The sequence below is a fragment of the Siniperca chuatsi genome, linkage group LG1, assembly GCF_020085105.1.
Source record: "Siniperca chuatsi isolate FFG_IHB_CAS linkage group LG1, ASM2008510v1, whole genome shotgun sequence".
In the NCBI taxonomy this organism is placed as follows: Eukaryota; Metazoa; Chordata; class Actinopteri; order Centrarchiformes; family Sinipercidae; genus Siniperca; species Siniperca chuatsi.
In genome coordinates, this window is record NC_058042.1 from 23,976,538 (window position 1) to 24,001,466 (window position 24,929).

The window sequence follows — 24,929 nt, forward strand, 5'->3', positions numbered from 1 at the left end:
TGTCTAATGTCAAATAAATCAACTTACGGCATTGCCTCTATGATTCTAGTGGATGCAAGTGGATTATTAGAGCATGCACAACATGTCTGTCTCTTTTCTTTTTCTCCAGAACCGGGAAGGGCTTAACAGGAAGTGACTAAACAGGAAGTGACAGTATCGCACAATTATATTCATTTTACAAAAAAAGTTTGTTAAACTGTAGTTATCAACTTCTCATTTTCAGCTAAAAATAGGTACCAATGAATATTTAAAGAAGAAATTTGATAAAGTTAAACAAATGCCTTAAGGGCAACACAGCTCCTTTAAAGTTAAAAGGTTATTCTCTGCCAGTGAATGCTGAATTATGTTCTTCCTCAGCAGCATAATGAAGAAAATGGATTATTATACTGTACATGTGGTGCTCTATATAGCATGTTAAATTCAGTCTCACAATAGAACAAATGACCCTGAAGGAGGAGTGATATGAAAGATTAATTTTAGCATGCCCCCAGAAATAATCTAATTATAGATCCAAATTAGTTACCTAATGCATTGTTCAAAAAATATTATAACCATACTGTTGTTGTATGTATGTAATAACATACATATTGTTAATTATAGAACATGAGACGATCATGTTTCTTTATGGCAATGTTTTTGTTCAGAGGTCACCATTTGCATACAAATGAATGTTATGTCTGTCTGTGGTGGTTTTATAGATGATTACAAAAAAAATCTTTTGAGGATAATTTCTCTTCCCTTAGATCAAAATGGCAAAAAATTCTATGACTGACAAAAAGTAAGTTTAACACCAATGTTGACCCGTTGATTAAATACTGAATATCTCTTAAAGGCTGAAACTCTTCAAGTAACAAACACAGAGGTGATGGTGTTCAACCCAAGGCTATGGCACAGCGAGAAGGAGGGATTTTAACAAAACTGCACAGGTCAGACTATCTATTCCTCCAGTTACATCGACCCTCAGTACCATGCCCATTCCAGTTTATCAGCGTGTTCATGCACTGTTGTGCACTGCAGGCGGTGAGTGCCAGTTCTGCTGCAGTTTTTGAAACTAAGTGAGGCATACTCTGGAAGGTTTATTAGTCCCCCTATCTCTCTCCTCAGGGCATGGCGAAGGCAACTGTGGAGAGACACTGCCACAAATAGATTCTCTAAATATGCAATCATCTGTGCTTGTGAGGCTACTGCATTGTTTTTGTAAGTTTGCTTGGGTGATATTTTTTTGTTTGACCAGATATTTAGCTTTGATGCTCTACTGCATCAGTGTTAGATCTGACAACAAATAACTCACACTGGCTTTAATAATGTTAATGGTTTAATAAATTGCTTGTAGAACCAAAAGAATTGTGTCTGATAAAAGAGACACAATGACAGCCAGAAAGTTTAGATCTCAAAAAAATGCTCAGCTCAGCTTTTCTGTGATTGGAAAGAATTTCATGCAGATCCCAGATAAATGTTGTGTCATAATAATCATAATTTCTCAACAACTTAGCCCATGTAAGCTAGGCAAGGCCCCGGGGCCTGACGGCATTCAAGCAAGGGTGCTGAAGACCTGCACCCTGGAACTCTCACCAACCCAAAAAATCCCAGCCCACAGAACTCATCCACTACCTCCCCTTTGCCCTAACATCTATAATAATGAAGTGCCTGGAGAAACTGCTGCTTAACATCATTCTGCCAGTTGTCCCCCCACAACTGGATCCCCTCCAATTTGCCTATAAGGCTGAGAAGGGCACAGAGGATGCTGTGCCCCCTCCCCCCATTACTAATGCACGCGGTTATAAACTGGAATCCAGCAACAGAACAATCACCTAATTTTCATTCATACACAATGAAAATAAAGCGCTGTGATTGGTTTATTGATCAGTATAAGATCTATTCAAATTTCAACCCCCGGAGCAGAAGGAGAATTAGCAAGTCAATTATATTTCCACTGGGATAGACACATGCACTGAACTGGGTGAAGACCCTCTTCCTGTTGGGTCCTCGCTTGCTGGAGTACTGCAATGCGCCATGATGCCCTGCAGTTGACCCTGTGCTCTGACTTTGTGTTTTACACACTGTGGTCACTGAGCATGTATGTGGAACAAGCACAAATTCCAGTCAAGCCTTTTGTCGTTAAAAATCTACCACTCATATTGCATATTTCATCTGATCAAAAATATGCCCAGCTGAAGATGCTTCAACGCTGACTATATTATAATAATGAACACATGCCTTCATGAGTCAGCCTCCTTCATCCCACAGCAGGACTGTGTGCGTGTCTGTGATGGTGGACGGTATCTGTAAATGTAAATGTATGAATGTGTGCATGAGTGCACGTGACCCCATGCGTGTGTCCGTGCAGCCACGTGTCACAGCAGATGTTGCCTAAAGCCTCAGCAGTGTCTCCAGTGATGTGCTGTCCGCTGACCTTCAGTAATATTTGAAGATGCGACGTCCGGCTTGTCAAGGACAGTGCACTTCTCTGGCTGATTATGATGCTTTGCCTTTCATTAATATGCCTCACCTCCAGATCTGCTATATGGCATTTGCATGACATTAGCATATATCTTTGGGCCAGCTGCTTGACGCTGCAGTGTGCGGAGCTTGTGGGAATGACACCTGTTAGACAGAGGGGCAGATGACACTCTGGCAAGTCACACAGTGGAGGTTTGGGTGAAGAAGGTGGTTGAGGTTGGGAGACAGGGGAGTATAGACAGTTTTTGGGGCATATATGTTCAGCTGCATTTTTGGGCTGGTTGCAGTTGAACATACTCTTTAAAAAAGTACAATTTATTTGTAACCATAAAAAAATGATACCTTCACTGTTATATTGCTTTGAAAAATAACAGTTGGGGAGGTGTTGTTTTTGTTGTTTTTGCTCAAAACCGCTTCTGTGGTCGTTCCTGTTACAATTCAATTAAATATTATATAGCACCAATTCACAGACAGAACAGAAGTTATTTCATTGCACTTGTCCTATAGAGCAGGTCTAGACCGTACTCTTTATAATATTATTTATTTACAGAGACCCAACAATTCCCAACATGAGCAAGCACTTGGTGACAATGGCAAGGAAAAACTTCCTTTTAAGAGGCAAAAACCTCGAGCAGAACCAGACTCTGGGGTGGGCGGCCATCGCCGCTGCCAGTTGGGTTGAGAGAGAGAGAGAGAGAGAGAGAGAGAGAGAGAGAGAGAGAGAGACAGAGAGCATACAGTAGCACAATGCAAATTCCACATAGAATTTTAAAATAATAATAATGTAATGGTAGTGGTAATTTTAGTATTAATAAAATAATAGTAATAATAATGATAGGAATAATAATGATAATAACAGTTGGTGGCCCACAATCACAGATCCAGACTCTACAGCTTCGGAGGCAGAAGTACCTGCTGAAAGCGACAGAAGGAGAGAGGAGAGTAGGTGTCTCCAGGACCACATTTTGATCACATTATGATGAGACACACACAGACTCACAAGGTGTAAACAATACTAGCCATGCGCTGTCACAGCAGGTGAAAATAAAATTCCTGGTTCTATCTAAAACCAGCAAGAAAGAAATAAACATGACTGAGAGTCTACAGCTTTGTGGGGCTGTACTATATAGGCCTAGACACAGTGCTGCTTTGAGCTAAATGCTAACCTCAGTATGCTAACATGCTCAAAATGACAATGCTAACATGTTGATTTGTATTGGTTATAATGTGTGCCTCCTTAATTTAGCATGTTAGCATGCTTTAGCTAATTAGCCCTAAATGCAAAGTACAGCCGAGGTAGATGAGAATGTCATTAGCTTTACAGATATTTGGTCATAGACCAAAGCTAGATAAAAAGTTAAGGGATCACCAAAGAGATTCATCCTGAGAGGGACATGAATGTGTGTACCAAATATCATGGCCATCCATCAAATAGTTGTTGAGCTATATCAATCAAAACAACAAATGTCAAACTCATGGTGGTGCAAAAGGAAAAGTGAGGGGATCATCAAAGTCATTAGAATTCATCCTCTGGGGACCAGAAATGTTTATCCAACATACATACATAAATCCATCCAATAATTATATTGGATGGATTTACGTGGATGGATTTAAATATTGGACCATATTTCAGTCAGGACCAAAGCGGCTGACCAATACATCAACATTGCCATTCCCAGAACCACACGGCTAGTGTGACTAAATATCAAAGCAAAGCAAATAAAACCTTATAAGTTAATGAATCCAAATAGCCATAACAGAAGAATATATAACTCAACTCAAAAATACAGAATGTCATGAGGGTTTTTTTGTCACCACGCTGACAAATGTAGCTTGCAGTTGTGCTGATAGTGTTTTTTCAATAGGCTGCTGAACTACACAGCATTTTCAGTGATCTCCCTGCAGGTGAGAAAACACAGTTTTCTGCAAATTTCAATCAAATGATGCCTTGCTGGAAAAATAAGACATCAGCACCAGAAAACTCTCTGACGCTCTCTCAAAGATAACAACAGTCTTTGTCCCATTGTTGTGAAGCCTTTTCTCAGTACTTTTCCTATAGTAATGTCTGAAATAATGACTGTATAAACAAAGGAATAACAAAGAAAGGGCATTGAGGCTTAGCAAACTTTCTTCTGTTTAAGAGTTTTTATATCTAAAAAAAAATCACTTTTGTCTCTTGCAATATATTCTCTTAAAAATGACATATTTCCTTTTCCTGTTCTGAGTCATCATTTAACCACTTTACTCCTTCTGTTGGGTTTGTATTTATTGCGACAGCATAGGTAATATGTGGGTGAGATCTGTGGTTTTGTTCATTCCTAGCTCAGGCTTTTGGTCAGTTTTGATGCTGCTTGGCCTGAGGATGCTGCAGCCAGGTGGTGACCCTGCATGCAGTACCTGGCACACAGCAGAGTGTGCGGAGCTGTGGCCAAATCCCAGAGTCTGAGAGCTGCCCACACTGGCCAATCTGCCACCAGAGAGAATGAGCACTGGACACTGTCACAAATACTCAGGCCAGAATATAAATAATTTTATATTATAAATAATTTACTATGTATCGTGAGGAGGGATCACACTTCACATAAAGGTAATCATTGTATCATACTATATTCTCTATTAAAGGTTATATTGATAATTTTTTCATTTTTATGTAGACATTTTTTTTAAAACATCCACAGAGCATTTAGAAAGGTGCAGAATAAAAGTGTCACTTTTCCTAAAAAATATATTATGATTGTGAACTAATCATTTTAAAAAAAATTACGGGTCCAAAATGAATGTTTTGTTTTTCTCTGTGTGAGATGTCTGACGTTTGGTTCCTGCTTCTAACAGGAGTCTTAGCTTAATCTTCCGAACAACAATAACCCATAAAATTACAGTTCTGCATATTTAAACAAAATAAACAACAACTACCGACAGTCATAGTCCTTGAAAACCTTAACTAATGTGTTGTCACCGGTTCTAAAATTAGAAAAATAACAGCGTCAATCCCTGAGGAGCTATGTTAGCATTAGTGACAGTTCCTAGTGACTGTCCAGTTACCTAAAGTTATAGTTCCCTCAAACAATGTAACGTTATAATGAAGATGCGTATCAGAGGGGATTTAGAAGTGGGCCAGAGTCTGACAGAACCGATGGCCCGGGGCCAGTACAAGTTTATGCAGGGCAACTTGATTGACCAGTCATTGGTCTGTCTTGGCCGGTGGCGGACTGGTCCGCTTATGAAAAGACAGTTGCTGTACTTTAAGAATGGAGTGGACATGGGATCCAAATATATTACTAATGTGTCATGTCGAAGGTAAATTAAAGTTCAGAACTACTGTAAATCTGCTCATTATAGTGTTTAGACCCAAAACTTGACTGTTATTGAGGGTATCATCTCATATAGCAGTCTAACGTTAGCCCTATTATGAGACACTTTGCTGAGGATACTTGTGGCTAGCTAGCCATGTAGCCAGCTGCATTGAGCTCAACAGCTACGGTACTCATGTTAATATAGAAATCTGGAAAATACTGACATGATCATACAGTCGTCCTAGTAGCCATGTGTGGCACTCAGCTGTTTTTTTATAATCCGCTATGAGATTTGTTTTCAGCAAGAAAACACTTCAACTAGTGTTAGGTCATCACTACGCTAACACTAACGCTAGCTAACATCAACTTGTACTGTAGCTGTCTGTCTAATGTGGAGCACTGTGGGTTTTAATAGCATCCCTACAATGTACTGTACTGTACTATTTGATTGGATTAAAATGTAAATATTTACCTAATGACTTATAGTGTAAGGATGATTGAAATGTCATTTTACGGTAAGTGTTGCAATATAGGGCCCCTATAATTATTAAATGATGGGGGAAAAGGGTTACCTAAAGCTAGCTAGCCTTATCCTAAGATTACCATAGATAACGTTACATGAAACACCACCGCACAAAGTAACTAAAGCTATAGCTAATGTATAGCTATATGTTGCAAAATGAACTCATTACTCTATCACGAAAGATTCATCACTTGATATGACTGAGTCTGAGTCTCACTGCACTTGACCATGAAATATGCAGGTTGTGCAACGGACTGGCAACCACTGGAATAGAATGGAGGGGGGAGGGGGAGTGCGCCATCTAGTGGCTGAATGTTATCAATGTTATCAATAGCACCTTTAACGGTTTCTGAGTATAGAAACAATTTACACAGTAACATCACAGCATACTATCAAAGAATTGTGAAATTACAATTTCTCAGTTGTGCCATCACTTACTAATCAGGGTGGCCCTTTTACATTATTACTTTAATAATGTGCTAAAAGGTGTCATTTTCATTTTTGTAATTTATGTGAAAGGATTTGAATTGTGATGTTCCCCGAAAAACACACAAATAGCATTGCTTCCAAGTCCTTAACTGCCTTTTTCAAAAATCTTTCCCACAATATTATGTTTCTGTCTGTTGTGACATCATATAGTCTTTTTTTGATAGAAACAAACTTAATTTGCTGTGTATGGTGCAACTTCAGTCAGACAAAGACAGATAACTAAGCCTACTACCTTCCATTTGATGAATCCCAACTTTTTGTTTCATTTAGTAATTTAACATGACTCAAACAAGAGTGACTAACTTTCTTTTTTTATGTCAAACCACATTAGAAATATGTATGAAATTTGCTGGTCTGAACATACACACAATGTAAATTGACATTTCATTGACAAATGTTAGTTGAGTGTCAAGGCTGCTTCCCTAATCCAACACGTCTTTGCATTACTTTGATGTCCCCTGAAGACTGACAGCATCTCTAAAGGGATGTGACTTCAGACAATCACTGTGGTTGAATGGATGCAGGCGTGAGCGGATTCGTGGTCTTCAGTCTCCAAACTGAATCTCAAGTGTGGTTTTAGACGTATTAGGAGACATCGACAAAAAGCAAGTGCAGACCTCCTGCTTCAGGTATTCAGGTACTTCTGTATTCATAGGTCAGTTTACATTTAAAAAAAACCCCTGACCTGAATAAACATTTAAATATGCACTTTATTTTTTAGCTAGATGCGGCCAACTACATAGCACACCTCAAACTGCAAACAAGTTATGACTCTTTCTATTATGAATTTTTGATCCATGAAGGTTTTATATTTGTAAAACTTTCCTTGAGCTAATAAAAGTGATTTGAAAATCTGTGACGTCATCACAATGTAAAGTCTATGGGCCGTGTGGGAACTCACGGGCGGGGCCAGCGGGAGAAACATTCAGTAGGCTGCACACCCCAGAAGTAAACCCAGAAGCTAGAAAACCTTTTTGGCGTATGCGCCAGGCGAGTAATTCTCATTGGAATGGATAGGTGCCATTTTGGGGTCCGGTATCCAGTTCTTATAATACATCCATGGTCCCAAGGCATTTTAGTCTGCGTCCCTTGAAAATCAAAAATGAACTGAGAGGTTCCAGACAAGTACACATTGGTATTAGTCATACAATTTTAGGCATTAAAAACTGCAGTCCTGAAATCTTGTACTGAATATTGATTATTATCAGCTACCACAGACAATGAATGAGAAATGCCAATATTTCTAATACCACTATCATGATTAATTCTAATAATTCTGGAAATTAAAGCTGTAAATGATAAATGGTAATGGTAAATGGACTGTACTTGTATAGCGCCTTTCTAGTCTTACGACCACTCAAAGGGCTTCACACACTCCATGTGTGAAGTGTGAACATCCATTTTACAATCAACTTTGCAGCTGTAATATACACAAAAAAATCAAATATTAAACAGATATACAGAAACCTGTGAGGTACTACCAAACATCAGACACACAAAGTTAGCAACTAGCTGGTGAGGAAAGTCTAGCATCTAGCAGCTAAATAGCCAGACATTTTTCTCAGGGGTTGGTGGAAACCAAAACAGAGCTAAAAGGAGAGTGAATATCAGGCTTATATTTGTCAGGCAGCCAAAAACACTAGTCCAAATAACTCATAATTTTCCAACACGCCATAACAACTTTATAAGGTGATAATATGTCAGAGCTGTGAGATTGTCAGCTTGTCATGGAGTTTTTCTGCCCCCGAGTGGTATGATGGGTGTGATGCCAACTGTGATGTCACGGGGTCCTGGAGTACCACTGCAGCAAGGTGAGAAGTTAAACCACTGGAGGTCAGCAAAAACAAGATTTTCAAGGGGTATTAAGTTACTCTTTAATATTCAATTTGATTATCTCAGCCTTCCATTAACCCTCCTTTCATCCCAGCTTTGTTGATGAATAAATCTGGTTTATTGACAGCAACGTTTGATAAACAGCAACCCAGAAACCCAGAAAGCATGCCTCAGAATCCTGTTGCACAATATGTCAATATGTCAATAAAATCACCTCCAGCTGTGGGCTCCATCCTCTGAAAGCTGCTTTCTGATTGGCCACAGCTTCATGGGTTTGAATCCCCTTCATGACCTTTGGGAAATGTCAGCACCACTCTGTCTCTCCAATCTTCTGTGTCACTTTCCATTTTATACTGTCTATAATAGGAAGCCATAAAAATAATCTTTACTATCAGTGCCAGTCAGAAAGGAGAATCACCACCTCATTACCACCCCTGTCTGAGGGGGATGATTATGGGATGGACGGAGCCCAGCAACAGAGCTGAGCCTGGGGCGTCCTGGTGGCTCAGTCTGCTAATGGCTGCATGGGGTTGAATTGCAGCTCATTCTACACTGTTGCATCTCTCTCCCGTCACTTACCTGACTCTCTTCACTGTACCTGTCGCCAAAAAAAGAAAGGAAAAAGAAATGAAATACTTACTGTCCTCTCTCCTTTTCAATAAAAAGACCAAAAAGCTGGTTGAATCTAGAGCAGTCCAATCTCACTCAATTATGCCCTGTTACCTCCCTGGATCCTTTTAATGATCCCACACAGACAAAGCACTGTGATCCCACTGTGAACACCCTGTGATGAAATAGGCCATTGTGTGTGTCCTAGCCCCAATATGCTAATCCAGGATTAATTATGGGCCAACCCTAATGAGTATCTCTCTCGCCCTCTTAGATATGTAAATGTACCAGCAGTGGATAGCGTTGAGAGGCTTTTGTTAACTCTGTGCTCTATAAAAGAGGTAGGACAGGACAAAAAGAGACAAGGACAAAGGTTTAGTGGCCATAGATTATTTCAATTTATATCATTGCTGTAATAAAACAAGGTCTATTGTCATTGGGTCAAAGGAGTAAATTTGTAGCGATGCCTGGAAATCAGTGTATACTTACAGTATATGTGACTTGAGGGCATTTCACCTGTGTGAGTAAAGACAGGAAGCTGCAGAAATTATGTTAAAAATGGTAAGACATACTGGCAAGTTACTCAGCATAATACATACTGACCCAGACCCATTTGATATGGCAGTTGCCAGACTGTTCTCCATGAGTGGCTACCTGTCTCCCTGACAGCATGGGTGGTGAGTTGTTTTTCAGCTTACACAGGAAGTGTGAATATGGGCAGTGCCAGGCGAAGTGTGCTCTTGTGACACTTTCATCCTCATCTTCTTTACTTGAAGTGTAAGGGACAAAGAGAGAGAGAGAGAGAGAGAGAGAGAGAGAGAGAGAGAGAGAGAGAGACTTTTGCTGGCAGAGTGGAAAGACTTTCAGCTTTGTAGTTTACCCCAAATAAGAAAATATGTTGTTTCAAGAACAGGGAATGCTGGCAAACACTCTTATGCAGTTTTAAAAGTGGTCATTATGTATGTATTTCATCAATGTACAGCCAGTCATTGTCTGGAGCTGATGTATGGCCAGTTAAATAATACGTATATAAAACTAAGGATTGAAAGTCAAACACCTTAGCCCCAGAGGAAGTGAAACTTTCTCAGCAGTGGTGGAACAAGATCTGAATATTTTCAGGGTTAGGGAGGAAGAAGAAAAAAGTTCAACTACACAAATTTGTATTCATATTTTGGACCTTAAACTTTGCTTTTTTGTGAAATAATGGATTTTTTTTTTCATCTTTGAGCCTCAAACTTGTTTGAATTAAACCATCTGAGAAGTTTAGAGGGGATTGTCTCTAGGGGATTGACAGATTGACAGCTAGACACTGTTTTTTGTAAGAGCTCACAGGTAAAAAAAAAAAAAAGTTTGGGAACCAGTGCTTTGATCTTTCATAATGTACATTATATGTTATAAGATTATCATATATGTTTTGAATGTAAAAATCTTGGTCTGAAAAGTATAATTAGTAGGCTAACTACAGCTTGCAAACCAATTGGAGTAAAAAAGTAGGTAGGCAGTTATTCACTCTCAACTCAGCCACCTTTAGTTTCACACATGTAATTCTTAGTAGTCCTGTTACTCTTATCTTACACTGTTTATGGCTCTCATGTTTGATTGCGTGTTGGAGTTTCTGTCCATGGTGCTGCAGTGTTGGGAGTAAGACTTTACTCTTCTTTTAGCGGTAGCCTAACTAATTACTTTTTCAAATTAAAGAACTCAAGAATTACTGAAATTTCAAAGGGCTTGTTCCTTACTTTTGTCTTCCCTAAAAGTAATGGACAACTGCAGAGGACAGCAGACACATACAGCTTATTCACCAGTTGTTCCAGTCTAACATCACCCGTTTTCTAACATCCTAACCACTTCATTCAGACCAAGTCATCAGCACCAATGCAGCGATGTGTTGGGGTGAGTATGTGTTTATTTGTGCTTTAGAACATAACCACTGTGAAACAATCAGAAAATAAAGTTTAATTTCTCTGATTCACGGCTCTCTCACTCCCGGCGCTCCCTCTCCACATTCAATCTATAGGTCGCTCGACCACCACTGTCTCTGTCTCTCAAACAAATGAATACAAACCAAGGAAGCTTCTTGGTATCAGTATTTTTCAGCATAGAGCCAAGCACAGACGTTGAAGCTGGGTACACTAAATAAACCAAACCATGACACAACTGGGAGAGTATCATGAACTCAGCTCTAGCGCCTGGTTTCAGTGATATTTCAGGCTGACTGTTAAACAGTTTGACCAGTCTGATCGCCAGATTGGCCACAGCAGCATGACGTCGGGTTGCGGTTTCTCCAAAAGTTGATTCTGTTTCTACTGTGTGCATTAATAAAATAACTGAAGCAGACGTTTAAAAGTAACGCAAAAGTTACTTTCCCGAGTAATAATTACTTTTATATGCAGTAATTGGTTAAGTAATTCAATTACTTTTGAGAGAAGTAACTAGTAACTGTAACTAATCACTAACTTGCACAACACTGCCAAAATCTGCTGCTCCGGGGACAGGTCACGTGACTGCGCTACCTCCCTCTGTGAGAGCAGGATGCTGTGTGTGTGTGTGTGTGTGTGTGTGTGTGCGCGCGCGCGCTATGCACGGGGACACCTCAGTCCTCATCATGAGCACTTCGGGCTCGCGAGGAAGGCTTTTGGAGTCGGGGTTGCTGTAGTATGCTCGCAGCGTGGAATTTGTGCAGTTGAATGCGTAACTTTGACTCGTGTATCCTTTTCTTCCTCTTCTTGTTTTCTTTCGCCGTTACAGACATTAGTGTGGAAACTGTGGATGGGCACACAGGAGTGGGCTGCTGCCCACCAAGTCTGACTGTGTTTCGGAGGTGCTGAGAAGAAGAACATGTAAGAATCCGCAGGCATCGCCGCAGATCCTTTCGGATTCACAGCCAAAATGCAGAAAGGGATGAGGCTCAATGATGGCCATATCACCTATCTGGCTCTTTTGGCGAAGAAGGATGGGACGAGGCGAGGTTGCCTGAGTAAGAAAAGCTCAGACAACACAAAATGGCATTCAAAGTGGTTCGCTTTGTTGCAGAATATGCTATTTTATTTCGAAAACGACTCCAGCTCACGCCCCTCCGGACTGTACCTGTTGGAGGGATGCGTTTGTGACAGGGCGCCGTCACCGAAACCATCTCTCTCAGCGAAGGAATGCTTGGAGAAGCAGGTAAGATACTGATCACCCGGGGAGCTCCCATAAGACTGACTGACACTCACACTGTCAAGGTAATCCGTCTCACTGAACGGACGCACTCGTAATTGTTGCTTGTTGTGTTTCTTCTGATGGCAGAAACTTGCTTTTATGTATTTGGCTCTCAGTTAAAGCAGTACTTATAAGAGGATCTATTTTATATACGCAGCATAAATGAGTATAAACGACACAGTTGCTGTTTGTATCCCTATTTATCACGCAAACAATGTCCCAGAGATGTTCACTTGACGTTCAGTGTTACGTAATGGCGTCATTCTAACTGATTGATTGTCTCGATTCTGCACTAAAATAGCCTCGCAGCCTGCCTCAAAGGTAACTCATCAAATATAGGAAATACAAAAATAAACAGCTGTTTAAAGTGAACAGGATAAACACAATTCTCTGTGCAAACTTTGAAAACACAGGAACTAGTTTACCTCCCTCCACTTCTTTTCTCGCTATCATCATCATATCTGTTGCAGCACGTTTATTTTTTACATAAGAGACTGTATTTTTAGACATTTCAAATGTTGAGGGACTGCAGCTCATACACAGGGAGTAAACTTAAACAGCATCCAAACTTTGCAGGTTGCCATCTTGCGGAGGAGAGCTGCCCCCTTCCCTGTCGTTTTGACGTATTGATTTAATTCCTTGTCTTGATATTAATAGCATCCTACCTTGGCAACTGCGTCTCCCCGGTTCATAGCGGCTTGGTTCATTTGATAGCTCTCTCATTATCGTGTGGTTGTTTACGACAGTCATGAATGAAAAGCGAACTATGTCCCAGGCATGCTTTTGTTTCTCAGTACATACCCCATTCGTTTTTAATCCTCGGGCATTTAGTGTCATGGATTAACATTGTGTGAGGGCTACACAATTTCCACTATTTTTTATTTTTTTATGCCAGTGTGACAGTCAGAAATAATCTCATGGCTGCCTCTAGCGAAACAGTTTGGAGGGGTTAAGAAGGCTGCTCGAAGGAAGAAATAAACCTTGTGGCATTAAAGCATTTAAGAGGCAGAGAAGTGGTCAAGCTGCTGTGAGCTATGACTGCAGTCACCTTCTGAAATCTGCTCTGCCAGCTGCAGTCTCTTCGCCTTTCCCTGCTGCAGAGCTGATAAAGAACTGAAGTCAAAAGTCAAAGTGATGGGTCATTTTATCTGTTCAAGCATCATAATCTTTGTTTATGAGGCAAACAGGTGGTCAGTTTTTTCCCCGCTAATGCCATTAACATGTTAAATTTGGCAGTTGCACCAGTGGATGAGAGCAATTTTATTTTACAATCCATCATCCTTTTTCAGTTTTCACTATAAATGTTGGAAAACCTGGACTTTAGGCTTTGCAGACATGTTACACTTTTACTATATACCAACAAAACTGATCCAACAAATAAAAGGCAACCAAGTTTCATTTTGCAAACTAGCACACACTTTGATTGTGTCAGGGTACTGGAGTGTTTTGTCTTTCTTTAAATATATTTTTGGACATTTTATGCATGCAACAAGGGTCCCTGGCCATACTGGAACCAGGGATGTTGGGGATCCTAGATTTGAAGAAAAAAAACAAAAAGCCTCACTCGTGTTCAGTGTTTTTGTTCCAAAAGCTGTTTAAAATAACTCCAGTGCACGATTAAGGTACAGCTTAAAAACTGTCCAGAACTACAATTCTGTACTCTCATAAAAGAATATCTTGATGTCCTTAGTTATACAAAAAATTTTACTCTAGGTTATGAGCTGGTTTAGCATCAAAATCCTGAGTTATAATATTTATATTTTTACTATATAACCTCTGGGGAAGAACTGTCTATAGACAAAGGACAGAGCATTGTACAGTGGATCCTGCAGTTACTGTATGGGGCTGTTTCCATCAGCTGTACCGGTGTCGCTGTCTATGGTGCTGAACTCTGCTGTCGCGTCATGTTCTTCAAACGCTTGCTCTCTGCTCTTTGTCGGCAGTACTGTCAGGATTAGTATCAGTGTCTCCAAGAGGCGCCATACAGATGTGCCAGCTGAATTTAGACAATTCAGAACAAGCAAATGCATGTTTATTTTACCCTAGACAATTATTTCCCTATAATGGAGTTGTCAAATTTAGGTTTGGGGGGATACAGTCCTCAGCAGGGAAAAAACCCACTGGTTGTTTGTTCAAATACATTTTACTGAAAAGCGATATTCTGCAGTCATGTGAACTTTGAATGCCCACTCTTCTAAGTAACAAAGGAGAGTTTTTTTCTTTTTTAGTAGTTTAGTTTAGTTTCCTTTTTCAGATCAGAAAAAGCTCTTATTCGACATATGGGTTTTTTTTGGAAGGCACTGACAAACAACCTGCTTTGTCCTTTAGGTGTAAGGACTTGTTAGTCACTCTCATGGCATAAACTATTAAACTTTGCTCACTGTCAAGCCTATTTCCTTAAAACCGTGTCAGGACAAGAGGCATGCTCTGTTCTGGGTATGAAATATGGACTGGGTGACATCTACAATGACAGCTGTTCATGCAGGCTGCTCCTGTGAATTTATTTCAACAGTGAATTAAATTAATTTGAGAGCCTTCAATTAGCATAACACAGTCTTCTGTCCAGTACGTGTCCCATTAAATAATATATGTCAGGAATATTTGTGTGGGGGAGTGAAGTTTTGTGCACACGTATATAAAATTTGGACGTGTACTTGCACAAATACGTACTTTTCAACCATGAGAACTGCACGCTTTGTAGTGTGCAATCATTCATGCCAGTGTACATGTCTGTATGTGTCCACATCTGTACATCTTGTACTTGGACTTGTATGCATGGCTTGAAGCCTATATTTGCCTCACTGTGTCCTCCTGCATACGCCGATGTCGATCTATAAAAAGTGAAACGAGGACAGAAAGAGTAATCAATACTGCAGGTGTCTGAGAGCATACAGATTTCCTTTTCACTTTGCCCACTCTGGAAAAACAAAAAATGACACCCGAGTCAATGAGCAGACTGCAGAGGTCATCTGAGGCAATGCTACTGTAGATTTCTGACATTAAACCTGTTACATATGCAGATTACAACAGATTCCAGATTTCTGGTGTTGAGCAAGTTAGTGGTGTGCGTGCATATACTGTATGTCTGTGTGTGTGTATATGTGTCAGAGCTGCAGGAGGAATGGCCGGACGAGTGCTGGATCTTATCTGTGTGTGACAGGGAGAGGGACAATGCAGCGAATAGATGCCAAGCCAACTGCCACCTTGCAGGGCTACAGCGCTTTTTATAGCCCTCACTCCTCAAAAAGGCAAAAGATCTTTCTCTCCCTCCCTCTCCATCTGTCTCTCTCCGTTCTCATTGTATTCTTTGGAGTGTTCTACTTTTTATATGTTCTTATTCCCCATTTAGAAGACGAGCTACGTTTAAGCCCACAGTTACTATGGCAACCCCTATTTGCATCTGAAAAAGTGCATTTGAAGGGGCCAACAAAATGTGCAACAACATGCCTCATCATTGTGCTTCACTTCGCAAGTTCAGCAAATATGGGCATATACCAAAAACATGTTACCAAAAACAAAAGAAAAAAGGAGCATCATTTTAGGAACTCTCTCAATTTTCTCTAAATCAGTGAATTTATTGTATAATCTTGAAGTGTAGGTTAACAGTTTTTATATACACAACATGACTGTGGCCAGTTTGAAGTAATCATTATGTTCAACAATATCTGCATCCAGAAAAGAGGTACCAAAGGACGATACCAGAGCAAGTGGGTCAATGACTTATATTGACTGAATGAATGTATCCATGCATCAGTAGTCGTCAGTTATATCTTTGGCACCATGGAGAATCAATATCCCAAATATATTTACAATTGTTATGAAATGTTTAATGTATTTTTATTATTTATTTATTTATAGTTTGTTTCAATTAAATTAGTTACACTTTGAGTTTACTGCAGGTGGTTCAAATTATGCAATGAACAAACATTACCACTATGTACTTAACCCTTGTGTTTTGTTGACATTGGCTTTACTTGACCCCACCACAGTATGTGTAATAATAATATTATTATTTAATTATTAATTATTATATGTATATTTTTCTTTTCTTCTGACCTCATATGGAGAAAAGTATTAAAGTGGTAATGCTTCCTTTTGCTAGAAACTGGATTTGCATATTAAATGAGGGTTAGAAAATATGGAAATGACCATAAAGCATTGTTATTACACCAAATAAGGAAAAAACCATGGGTCATTAAAAAATCAATAGCAGAGAAAGAAATATACAGTATGTTATCCTATGTTTATAGGGAATATGTATAATAGCAAAAAAGAAAAAAAAAACACTCTTTTGAACAATGATTGGCTTTTTAAAGTCTACCTGAAAAATATTTTTTATTTAAAAAAACTGGATCAAAGAGGTTCTTGGAGATAACATTTCTCCAAAGTTTAGTAATTGGAAGCCATCTTTGTCATCAACATTACATAAGTAAATGTGTTTAATCTTTTCTCTTTTTCTCTATTCCAGATGAAATTCAGTAGTTTTTGTTCATAGATTTTAAATAAGGATTTACTACGGGCTACATTGTCTCACTTACCGAGAGATAATGTCTCTGTGGCAAAAAATGTAGTGACGTGGAGCTAAATATAGCTGCCTAAAAGGCTTGACACACCAGCTCACAGGAAGCGGGAGATGGGAAGCCCATTATTGACAAAGGCCCATTCTGCTGCTCATCAGGAAATATGGAACATTACTCCCCTTCACAAATGATTTGCTCTTGGCATTTGGGAGGGATGAAAAATCCAATATATTGGATTTGTGGGGGTCTGTTTACAATGCATCAGTGTTATATAATTTGATGCATTTCAACCGCAAATAGACTGTCTGTACTATTATGGCAATGACCACCACTTTGTTGATTTGAGGATTTTATCTGATAAGCCTATTAGAAAACAATTCCACATTCATTTGTCATAATTGCCATAACTGAACCTTTAAGGCTGTAGGGTCACTGGAGATAATTGGTGAGGGAGTAAAAAGGGGTGAGCACGCAGTGGTGTTTGTGCCACTAAAATGCTGCCAAATCAACGGGACAAAGCAAAACAAAACATGGCGTCAGTCGAGAGACTTCCACCAATTCAGAGGTGAGTTGCCAGGTTACAGACAGAATGCACAGAGGCTTTATAATTAATCTCTCGCGACGTTTCCCTCAGGAGCTCTCTCTCCCACTCATTTACACACATGGGAATGCATGTGTGTATACTTGCAACTTCAATTTCAACGAAATGTAGGTTTAAGAAAAAGCCGGTCATGGATGACCTTAGATATGTTTTCCTGCAGCTCATCGAGGAAACATTCTACATCTTTCACTTTGAAACCGTTTAATATATTCTGATTGTCTCGTTATATGCTGAGCAAATATTTGACTCTTTCTATGATGTCGTTTCCCAGTACTACTTCACTGTCACGTTCAATCATGACAACCAGAAGGCTTTGGAGCTGCGCACAGAGGACGTCAAGGACTGTGATGAGTGGGTGGCTGCCATCACACAGGCCAGGTACTGCTTACACATGACCTCTCACCTACATACACACAGCTGAGGATGATCTGAGGAGGAAGATTGTTGGGAATATGTGTGTGTGTTTACCCTGTGATGTAGCATCAATCAATTTAATCAATCAGTGAAAAATAAGTATAACCCTAGCCCTAACTCACCTTGCCATAAGACTAAAGAATATAAATCTAATAATGCTGTCATGTGAAAACCCTTCCTGCACCGTCAGTTTTTCAGGAACCAGGATAAGGTAATTAAAAAGGTTTTTGGAGCCTATCACGTTGAAAAACTGTACCAACCCATAGATTAGCATGTAATTCCATTCAACTTATTGGAAGGCATTAAAAGCACCAAAACTGGAGATACAAGGTTTCCCCATGACAGCATCAAAATGGTCAATCACAGTACGATTAACTTCTTACAGCCTGATATTTTAAAGTCCAACTGAAATTAAATTGCATGTTTTTTGTCTGCAAATCACTTGTCCTGTGCTCTCCTTTGAGAAAAAAATCAGAAGCCAAAACGGATACGTTTGTATTTTATAGTTTTTTGGTTTCATGATGACACCCCCTAGTTTTGCATTAATTCTATATAGCCAATCAAATCTTGCAAACAGTAATGTCAGCGTTCTATCGTAGGTAGAGCAGACAGTCACACTGAGCCACTCAAGACAGCCTGCTATGCAACACAAGAGCCACAGATTCTGAACAACAACCACATTAGCTTTCCTGCTAAAGTCTCCTTCTTATCTAATAAACATGAACACATTCATCTTGTTGAACGAGCCACCAAACAAACATTCACTGGGGAAAAGTGCTCTGCTAGCATCAGTTTGCAGGTTAGATAGCTAATTAGCTGCTCAGCTGCAGAACATTAAACAGCATGTAAACGTACCTGTAAATGTCACTTGGGTCCGGTTAGATGCTGGTGTGGTCCTCACTCATCAATACCACTAACAACACGCTGTCTGCCCATGACATGTAGGCTAGCAAGTTTGTTTACTTTGTCTCTAGTTCCCTACGGTGTAACACCGGCACTCTGGCAGCTGCTGTCAATCAAACACAGACACTGACATGTCCCTCCAGCCGGCTGAGACGAAAAGGAACATTTCTGATATTTCCCCACATATTTTTTCCTTCCTTTTAATAATAAAAAATAATTAACAGTACATTAAAAAACATGTTGACAGTATTTTCGACTACAAAAAGGGGATGTCTAAATGTGACTTCAGTTGGACTTTAAAATAAAATACATAGAATGAATTGTATTCTTACAAGAATCGAACGTGTACTCAGGCACAGCGGTTCTTTGAGCTCAATGCTAACATCGGTATGCTAACATGCTTACAATGACGTTGTCAAAATGTTGATGTTTAGGTATAATGTTTACCAAGGACACTATCTTAGTTTAGCATGTTAGCATGCGAACATTTACTAAGAGACACTAAACAAAAAGCACAGCGGAGGGATTTGTTCACAAACCAAAGTATTGGACAAATTAAAAATTTGACCTGAAAAGACAGGTGAGCACCAAAGTCATTAGAATTCATTCTCTTGGAACCCTGAATGTTTGCACAAAATTTAATGGCCATTTATCCATTATTTCTCAAGATATTTCCGTCTGTGGTGGGCATTGCCACCCCTAGAACCCTAGGCTTAAAAACCCATTTGTCTTACTGTGGATGGCACTCTCAGACCAAACACATTGGAACAAGTAGTTTGTGTGAGGTAGTGCACAGAATGAAGAGCAGCACAAAACCGCTCACTAGGATGCTAAAGACTACAACAGAATCACAATATTAATTTGATAGTCTAGTATCCCTGTCCTCTCCGATATATTCTGCCAGGGTTCAGATTTTTACTCAAGTCCTGGTAGGCTTGTAGAATAGAGTTACAGAAGTTTGTGAGTTCTGAAATGCACAAAATTAACTTTTCCACCATTATTCTCTATTGTGAGTGTGGAGGTCAACGTATTCAGGGTCAAGGTTCAATTTAATTAAACTGTTGCCACACAACCTGGTGGTAAATCTACGTAGTGTGAGCCTCTATGGCTTGCACAGCTTCATGAGAGAGTGCAGATGCTCTCTCTGATGGAAATAATGGCCTTGCTCCATTTATTGTCGAACTTGCCCTTTTGGCATGAAAGCCCTGTAAAAAAGAGTACTGACTCTTTTAAGACTCCCTCTACTGGATTATTGTGTGGATGCCTGTTATTATTATAGTTTAGAAAACCATTATATAAATAAATGAAATAAAATGCATTATTAATAAACTTGTTGTATGGTGTCCTGAGATGTATAATGAGTGAAATGCCCCTTTACGATTCAGAGACAAAAGAGGGTCATGAAAGCCAAGCAATACAATCACTCTAAATGTCAGCAGTGTGCATTTGTATGGCGAAAGGTCAATTTATTGGACTTATTGAAGATTACATTTATTAGTGCTCAGTCAAGGCAGCAGCACTTACTGTACTGGATTAAGTTGGCCTGTAAGCATGTAATACACAGCAAGGCAACGTATTTTCATATCATCATATTTGTTTTTACAGGTTTCTGATGGTCTGGATGTCACATTCTAATGCTTTGAATTTCTTTTTCACTACTTATTTATTTCAGCACATTCCAGTTTAACAAGCTGTTTAGCGAATTAAACTAAAACCCTTTGTTGAACAGGGTAATGTACAGAGTTATTGTTCATGCAGAAGCAGCCTTTACACATGGTTTGCTAAGCATGCAAGTATTTGAAGAATTGGTTGCGTAAGTTCCAGCGCTCTGTGTGGACACACGGTCTGTGGTTCAAACATATGCCGATCAGAGGTCTGCTTTTGCTTTGATAAATCTATGGAGAGCCCATGAAACATGCGTTAATGAGGTCCTTACGATGTGTCTGTGTGTGTGTTTGTGTAGTTACAGGAACCTGGCTACAGAGCATGAAACCCTCATGCAGAAGTATCTCCATCTACTCCAAATAGTGGAGACGGAGAAAACGGTTGCCAAGCAACTTCGACAACAGATAGAGGATGGGGAAATCGAGATAGAGCGGCTAAAATCAGAGGTAACTTGCCTTGTAATTTCATGCTAGTAATACCTGTGTGTGTTTTGTCTTACTGTATGGCACACAGTGGAGACAGAGAGAAAAGTGAAAGTAGTCACGCACAGAGTATAAAGACATAGCAGAAAGGGGGTATAGGACAAAGGTCATGACCCAGATTCCAAACCACAATGTTGTGAGTTCATGTTCATGAGCATCGTAGCTTGCGTCGCCCCTGGGATGTCCTTGTTAGAGACTCTGCAATACTGTTGAGTGTTTTGTATCCTAATTATTCAGTCTAAACTAGATCAAATGCACCTCTCTTTAATGTGCTAATGGATAGTTCCAATTGAATTGAATGTTTGCAATATTCATGAATCAGCTTCTATTGTACCTGATACTGCAGTCTGCATCAGAAAATGATAATCAACTGTGTCACTTTTCATGGCTCAAACGTGTAGTAGTAATGGATTTTGAGTTGTTTTGTTTAATTTCAGTCCTTTATTTAAGCTGTTTTTCTGGAGTCTGTTCTTATTCATGCACTGTGTCATTCTAATGGGAATAAATGAAACAAGACTAAAATAGGAAACATGTTGATGCAGCAGATACAATTCATTCATATATAAATTCTTTGAAACCAGCTAATGGACGGTAACAAAGTTGAACAAAAACCAAAAACAATGAATAAAACATTAATAATCATAATAAAAAGCACAGAGTGGAGAAAATATTACATGACCTAGATCACGAGTAGGATTTTAGCTGCATACAGTATGAGGTACTCATCTTAGCCCACTCCATCAACGCAATGTTTGATTCGTGTTGAATTTCAGATTGCTGGACTGCTCAAGGACAATGAGAAGATCCAGTCAAATCCAGAGGTACCTCCCAGTGACGATGACACCGAGATCAAGAAGATCAAAAAGGTGAGATCTGACTGCTTTGGTGCTGTGCAGTTTTAAAGGAGAAAGCCTGATTCACTCTACTTTCTTTATCAAGAAAAACTAAAGTAATGCAAAGAGGAAAAATAGGAAGTAGGAAAGGGGAAAGGAGGGAGGGTGTAAGCAGGGTGTGGGCAAAGTCTGATCTGTTCCAGCAGGGATACGTATGGTTTCTGAAACAGGGTTTTAGCTTGTCTTGGCTTGACATTAGCTTCAAGATAAGAATCTGAGTCTGATACAATTAAAGGTGCATTCGTGCATTCCTCTTTACCTTGTGAAGACGTAAATCGTTTTTCATCACAGGTTCAGAGTTTCCTGCGAGGCTGGATTTGCCGCAGGAAGTGGAAAACCATCATCCAGGATTACATCCGTTCACCCCATGCTGAAAGCATGAGGAAGAGGAACCAGGTGGTGTTTAGCATGCTGGAGGCCGAAGCCGAATACGTCCAGCAACTCCACATCCTGGTCAACAACTTCCTGCGGCCGCTCCGCATGGCCGCCAGCTCCAAGAAGCCGCCCATCACTCATGATGATGTCAGCAGCATCTTTCTTAACAGGTGGCTGGTGGTGAGCCTGGTTGTGATAGTGGTGTGACTCGGCACAGTGGGAGCTGTCAACACTTGTGAACAAGAAAGGGAGAAACAATAGCTCATGACCATCATTTTGCTTATTTGTTTTATCAGTGAGACCATCATGTTCCTCCATCAGATCTTCTACCAGGGCCTGAAGGCCAGGATAGCCAGCTGGCCGACACTGGTGCTGGGTAAGAGAGACAGAGACGAGCCCTCAGTCACCCACACAGTTCAATATTAGGCTGTTTTTGTTGGGATTTGTTAAAGGGTCAGTTCATCCAAATCACACACGCAAAAAAGATATTGCAGGTTTTTGAGATATCTACTAGTGAGACTTTTGCTACCAACCCAGTATAATAGAGGCAGCAAGTCTTTTTCCAGAAACAATAATTCTCACATAATTCACACTGTAAACTCTTATAACTCTGAACTATTTTGAATTTTTCAAATTAAAATGTAATGATTGTCCAGATCAGGCTGAAATCAGATCAGTACAAAAACAAATGTCCACTTTCTGACTTTAGGTGTTTGAAGAAAGTTTTACAACTATAGAGCAACCGACTTTTTCACTGAGAATGATTTTTAAAAATCGCCTGTGTTTTTAGCTCTTGCTCATTGGTTGTTTGTGTCTTTAAGTGTTATCTTTGTTACATGATTAAATCACAGGAAATATGCTGTATGAATGAATTGTACACAACATATTGTATGTATTCATGAAGATGTCTGCTTCTCTTTACAGCTGACCTGTTTGACATCTTGCTGCCCATGCTGAACATCTACCAGGAGTTTGTGAGGAACCACCAGTACAGCCTGCAGATCCTGGCCCACTGCAAACAGAACCGAGACTTCGACAAGCTGCTGAAGCAGTACGAGGCCAAACCCGACTGTGAGGAGAGGACACTCGAGACCTTCCTCACTTACCCCATGTTTCAGGTAAGATTACAGGGTTACGATGTAGATGGCTGCAGTATTATCACACAATCCACACACAGCTTCAGAAAGTATTCTGTGGCACTTGTTGCACCAAACCAATAAGTGTAATGTTTTTAAACATTGTACACTGCCAAAATGCTTCATACTGTACCTCCTTGTTTTGTCAAAATCACACAGTATTTCAATCTTTATAATGTCTCTATTAGGCAACCAATGTATTTTAAAGTGTGAAAATGAATAATTATAACTTTTAGAAAACTGGACCATTGTGAGATGTCACCTTAGAAATTATGTGTTGGAATCAACAACTTCCTGTCATTCTTAAACTTCAGTAATGAGATGACCTGCCAATAGCAGTAGCACTTTTGCACGACAGTCTGTGTTCAAATTGGGACTGAGGTTTTCAAAGCTACTTCAACAGCAGTACAATGACGCAGAGACTCATGCTTGAAGTGAAGACATAAAAGTGGATGTTATGGTGATAAAGGGTTTCATGAAATATTTATTGAAAATGTGTTATGTTTCAAGTGAAAGTAGACAAAAGTGCCAGTGTTAGAAGCTTTCAGGTAAAAGAGAGAATCAAAGTCAAAGAGTTAAGCTACGTATTTTATTAATTTCAAAGATGATCTTTCTGCCTTTCAGGCAAACCCTGGATAGGCTTCATGACCAATTAATTACCAGTATAAGGCCATTAGAGTCAAGATGCTTTACACTGCTTTCTAAAAAGCTTTAAATCTCTTGACCTTTAAAAGTCTGAAGTGTACATTTTACCACAAAAAGATTAAAGATACTCATTTCAATAAGTGGTTCAATCTCTCTTTCTCTCTCAGATCCCTCGTTACATCCTGACGTTGCATGAGTTGCTGGCTCACACTCCCCATGAGCACGTGGAGAGAAACAGTTTGGACTACGCCAAGTCAAAACTGGAGGAACTTTCCAGGTAGATCAGTCAGTCAATCAAAGCAATTAAAAATGTACATTGTACTACAGTATATGTTACAACTCAAAGAAACTCAGTGTGCTTAATTGGATCTAGAGCTTTGTAGGATTTAAAGAAGAATTTTGTTTTGTTTTCAATTATTATATCATCATTTGTCTGAATGGTAGAGAGTGCTGACACTAAACATGTGGTTAGAGACGCTTGCGATACTAATGTTCATCAATTAATTGAACTTTAACTGTGAAGTACCTGAATTCATAAGTATTTATTTGTCTTTTCAGAATCATGCATGATGAGGTGAGTGAGACGGAGAACATCAGGAAGAACCTAGCCATCGAGCGAATGATTGTGGAGGGTTGTGAAGTGCTGCTGGACACCAGTCAGACATTTGTTAGGCAAGGTAAGTTTGTTTCATCATCAGATTAAAACACTGACTGTGAAAAGGCTAAATCCCAATGAATTTGAAGTCATGAATATTGATTTTTATATTGGCTTGTTTGCAAACTGTATAGTCTGCAAATACACAAATGACAATGAGGGTAAACATTGTAGGAAATGAAACTGAAACTCATTAATTTAATCAAGGCAAAGTGTTTAGTTTATCTAATTA

At 39.5% G+C, this 24,929-nt stretch overlaps 1 protein-coding gene and 1 long non-coding RNA gene across 3 annotated transcripts in view; one reads left to right on the plus strand and one right to left on the minus strand.

Moving 5' to 3' along the window:
* Positions 1–7,282: 7,282 nt before the first annotated feature.
* LOC122876849 lies at positions 7,283–9,443 on the minus strand. The gene is made up of 3 exons (XR_006378144.1): positions 9,239–9,443; positions 8,813–8,955; positions 7,283–8,566 (listed from the first exon to the last, which is right to left on the minus strand). It is a non-coding gene; the product is annotated as an uncharacterized LOC122876849 (long non-coding RNA).
* A 2,329-nt stretch (positions 9,444–11,772) lies between these two features.
* LOC122877539 (ras-specific guanine nucleotide-releasing factor 1-like) overlaps positions 11,773–24,929 on the plus strand; it is a 32,161-nt gene continuing 19,004 nt past the window's right edge. For both annotated transcript variants that reach the window (XM_044199246.1, XM_044199255.1), the window contains exons 1-9: positions 11,773–12,372; positions 17,801–17,907; positions 20,810–20,957; positions 21,767–21,859; positions 22,178–22,431; positions 22,558–22,637; positions 23,186–23,379; positions 24,210–24,319; positions 24,601–24,719. In XM_044199246.1, the coding sequence (XP_044055181.1) occupies positions 12,097–12,372; positions 17,801–17,907; positions 20,810–20,957; positions 21,767–21,859; positions 22,178–22,431; positions 22,558–22,637; positions 23,186–23,379; positions 24,210–24,319; positions 24,601–24,719 (1,381 nt within the window). In that variant the 5' untranslated portion in view covers positions 11,773–12,096. The remainder of the gene's footprint in view (positions 12,373–17,800; positions 17,908–20,809; positions 20,958–21,766; positions 21,860–22,177; positions 22,432–22,557; positions 22,638–23,185; positions 23,380–24,209; positions 24,320–24,600; positions 24,720–24,929) is intronic.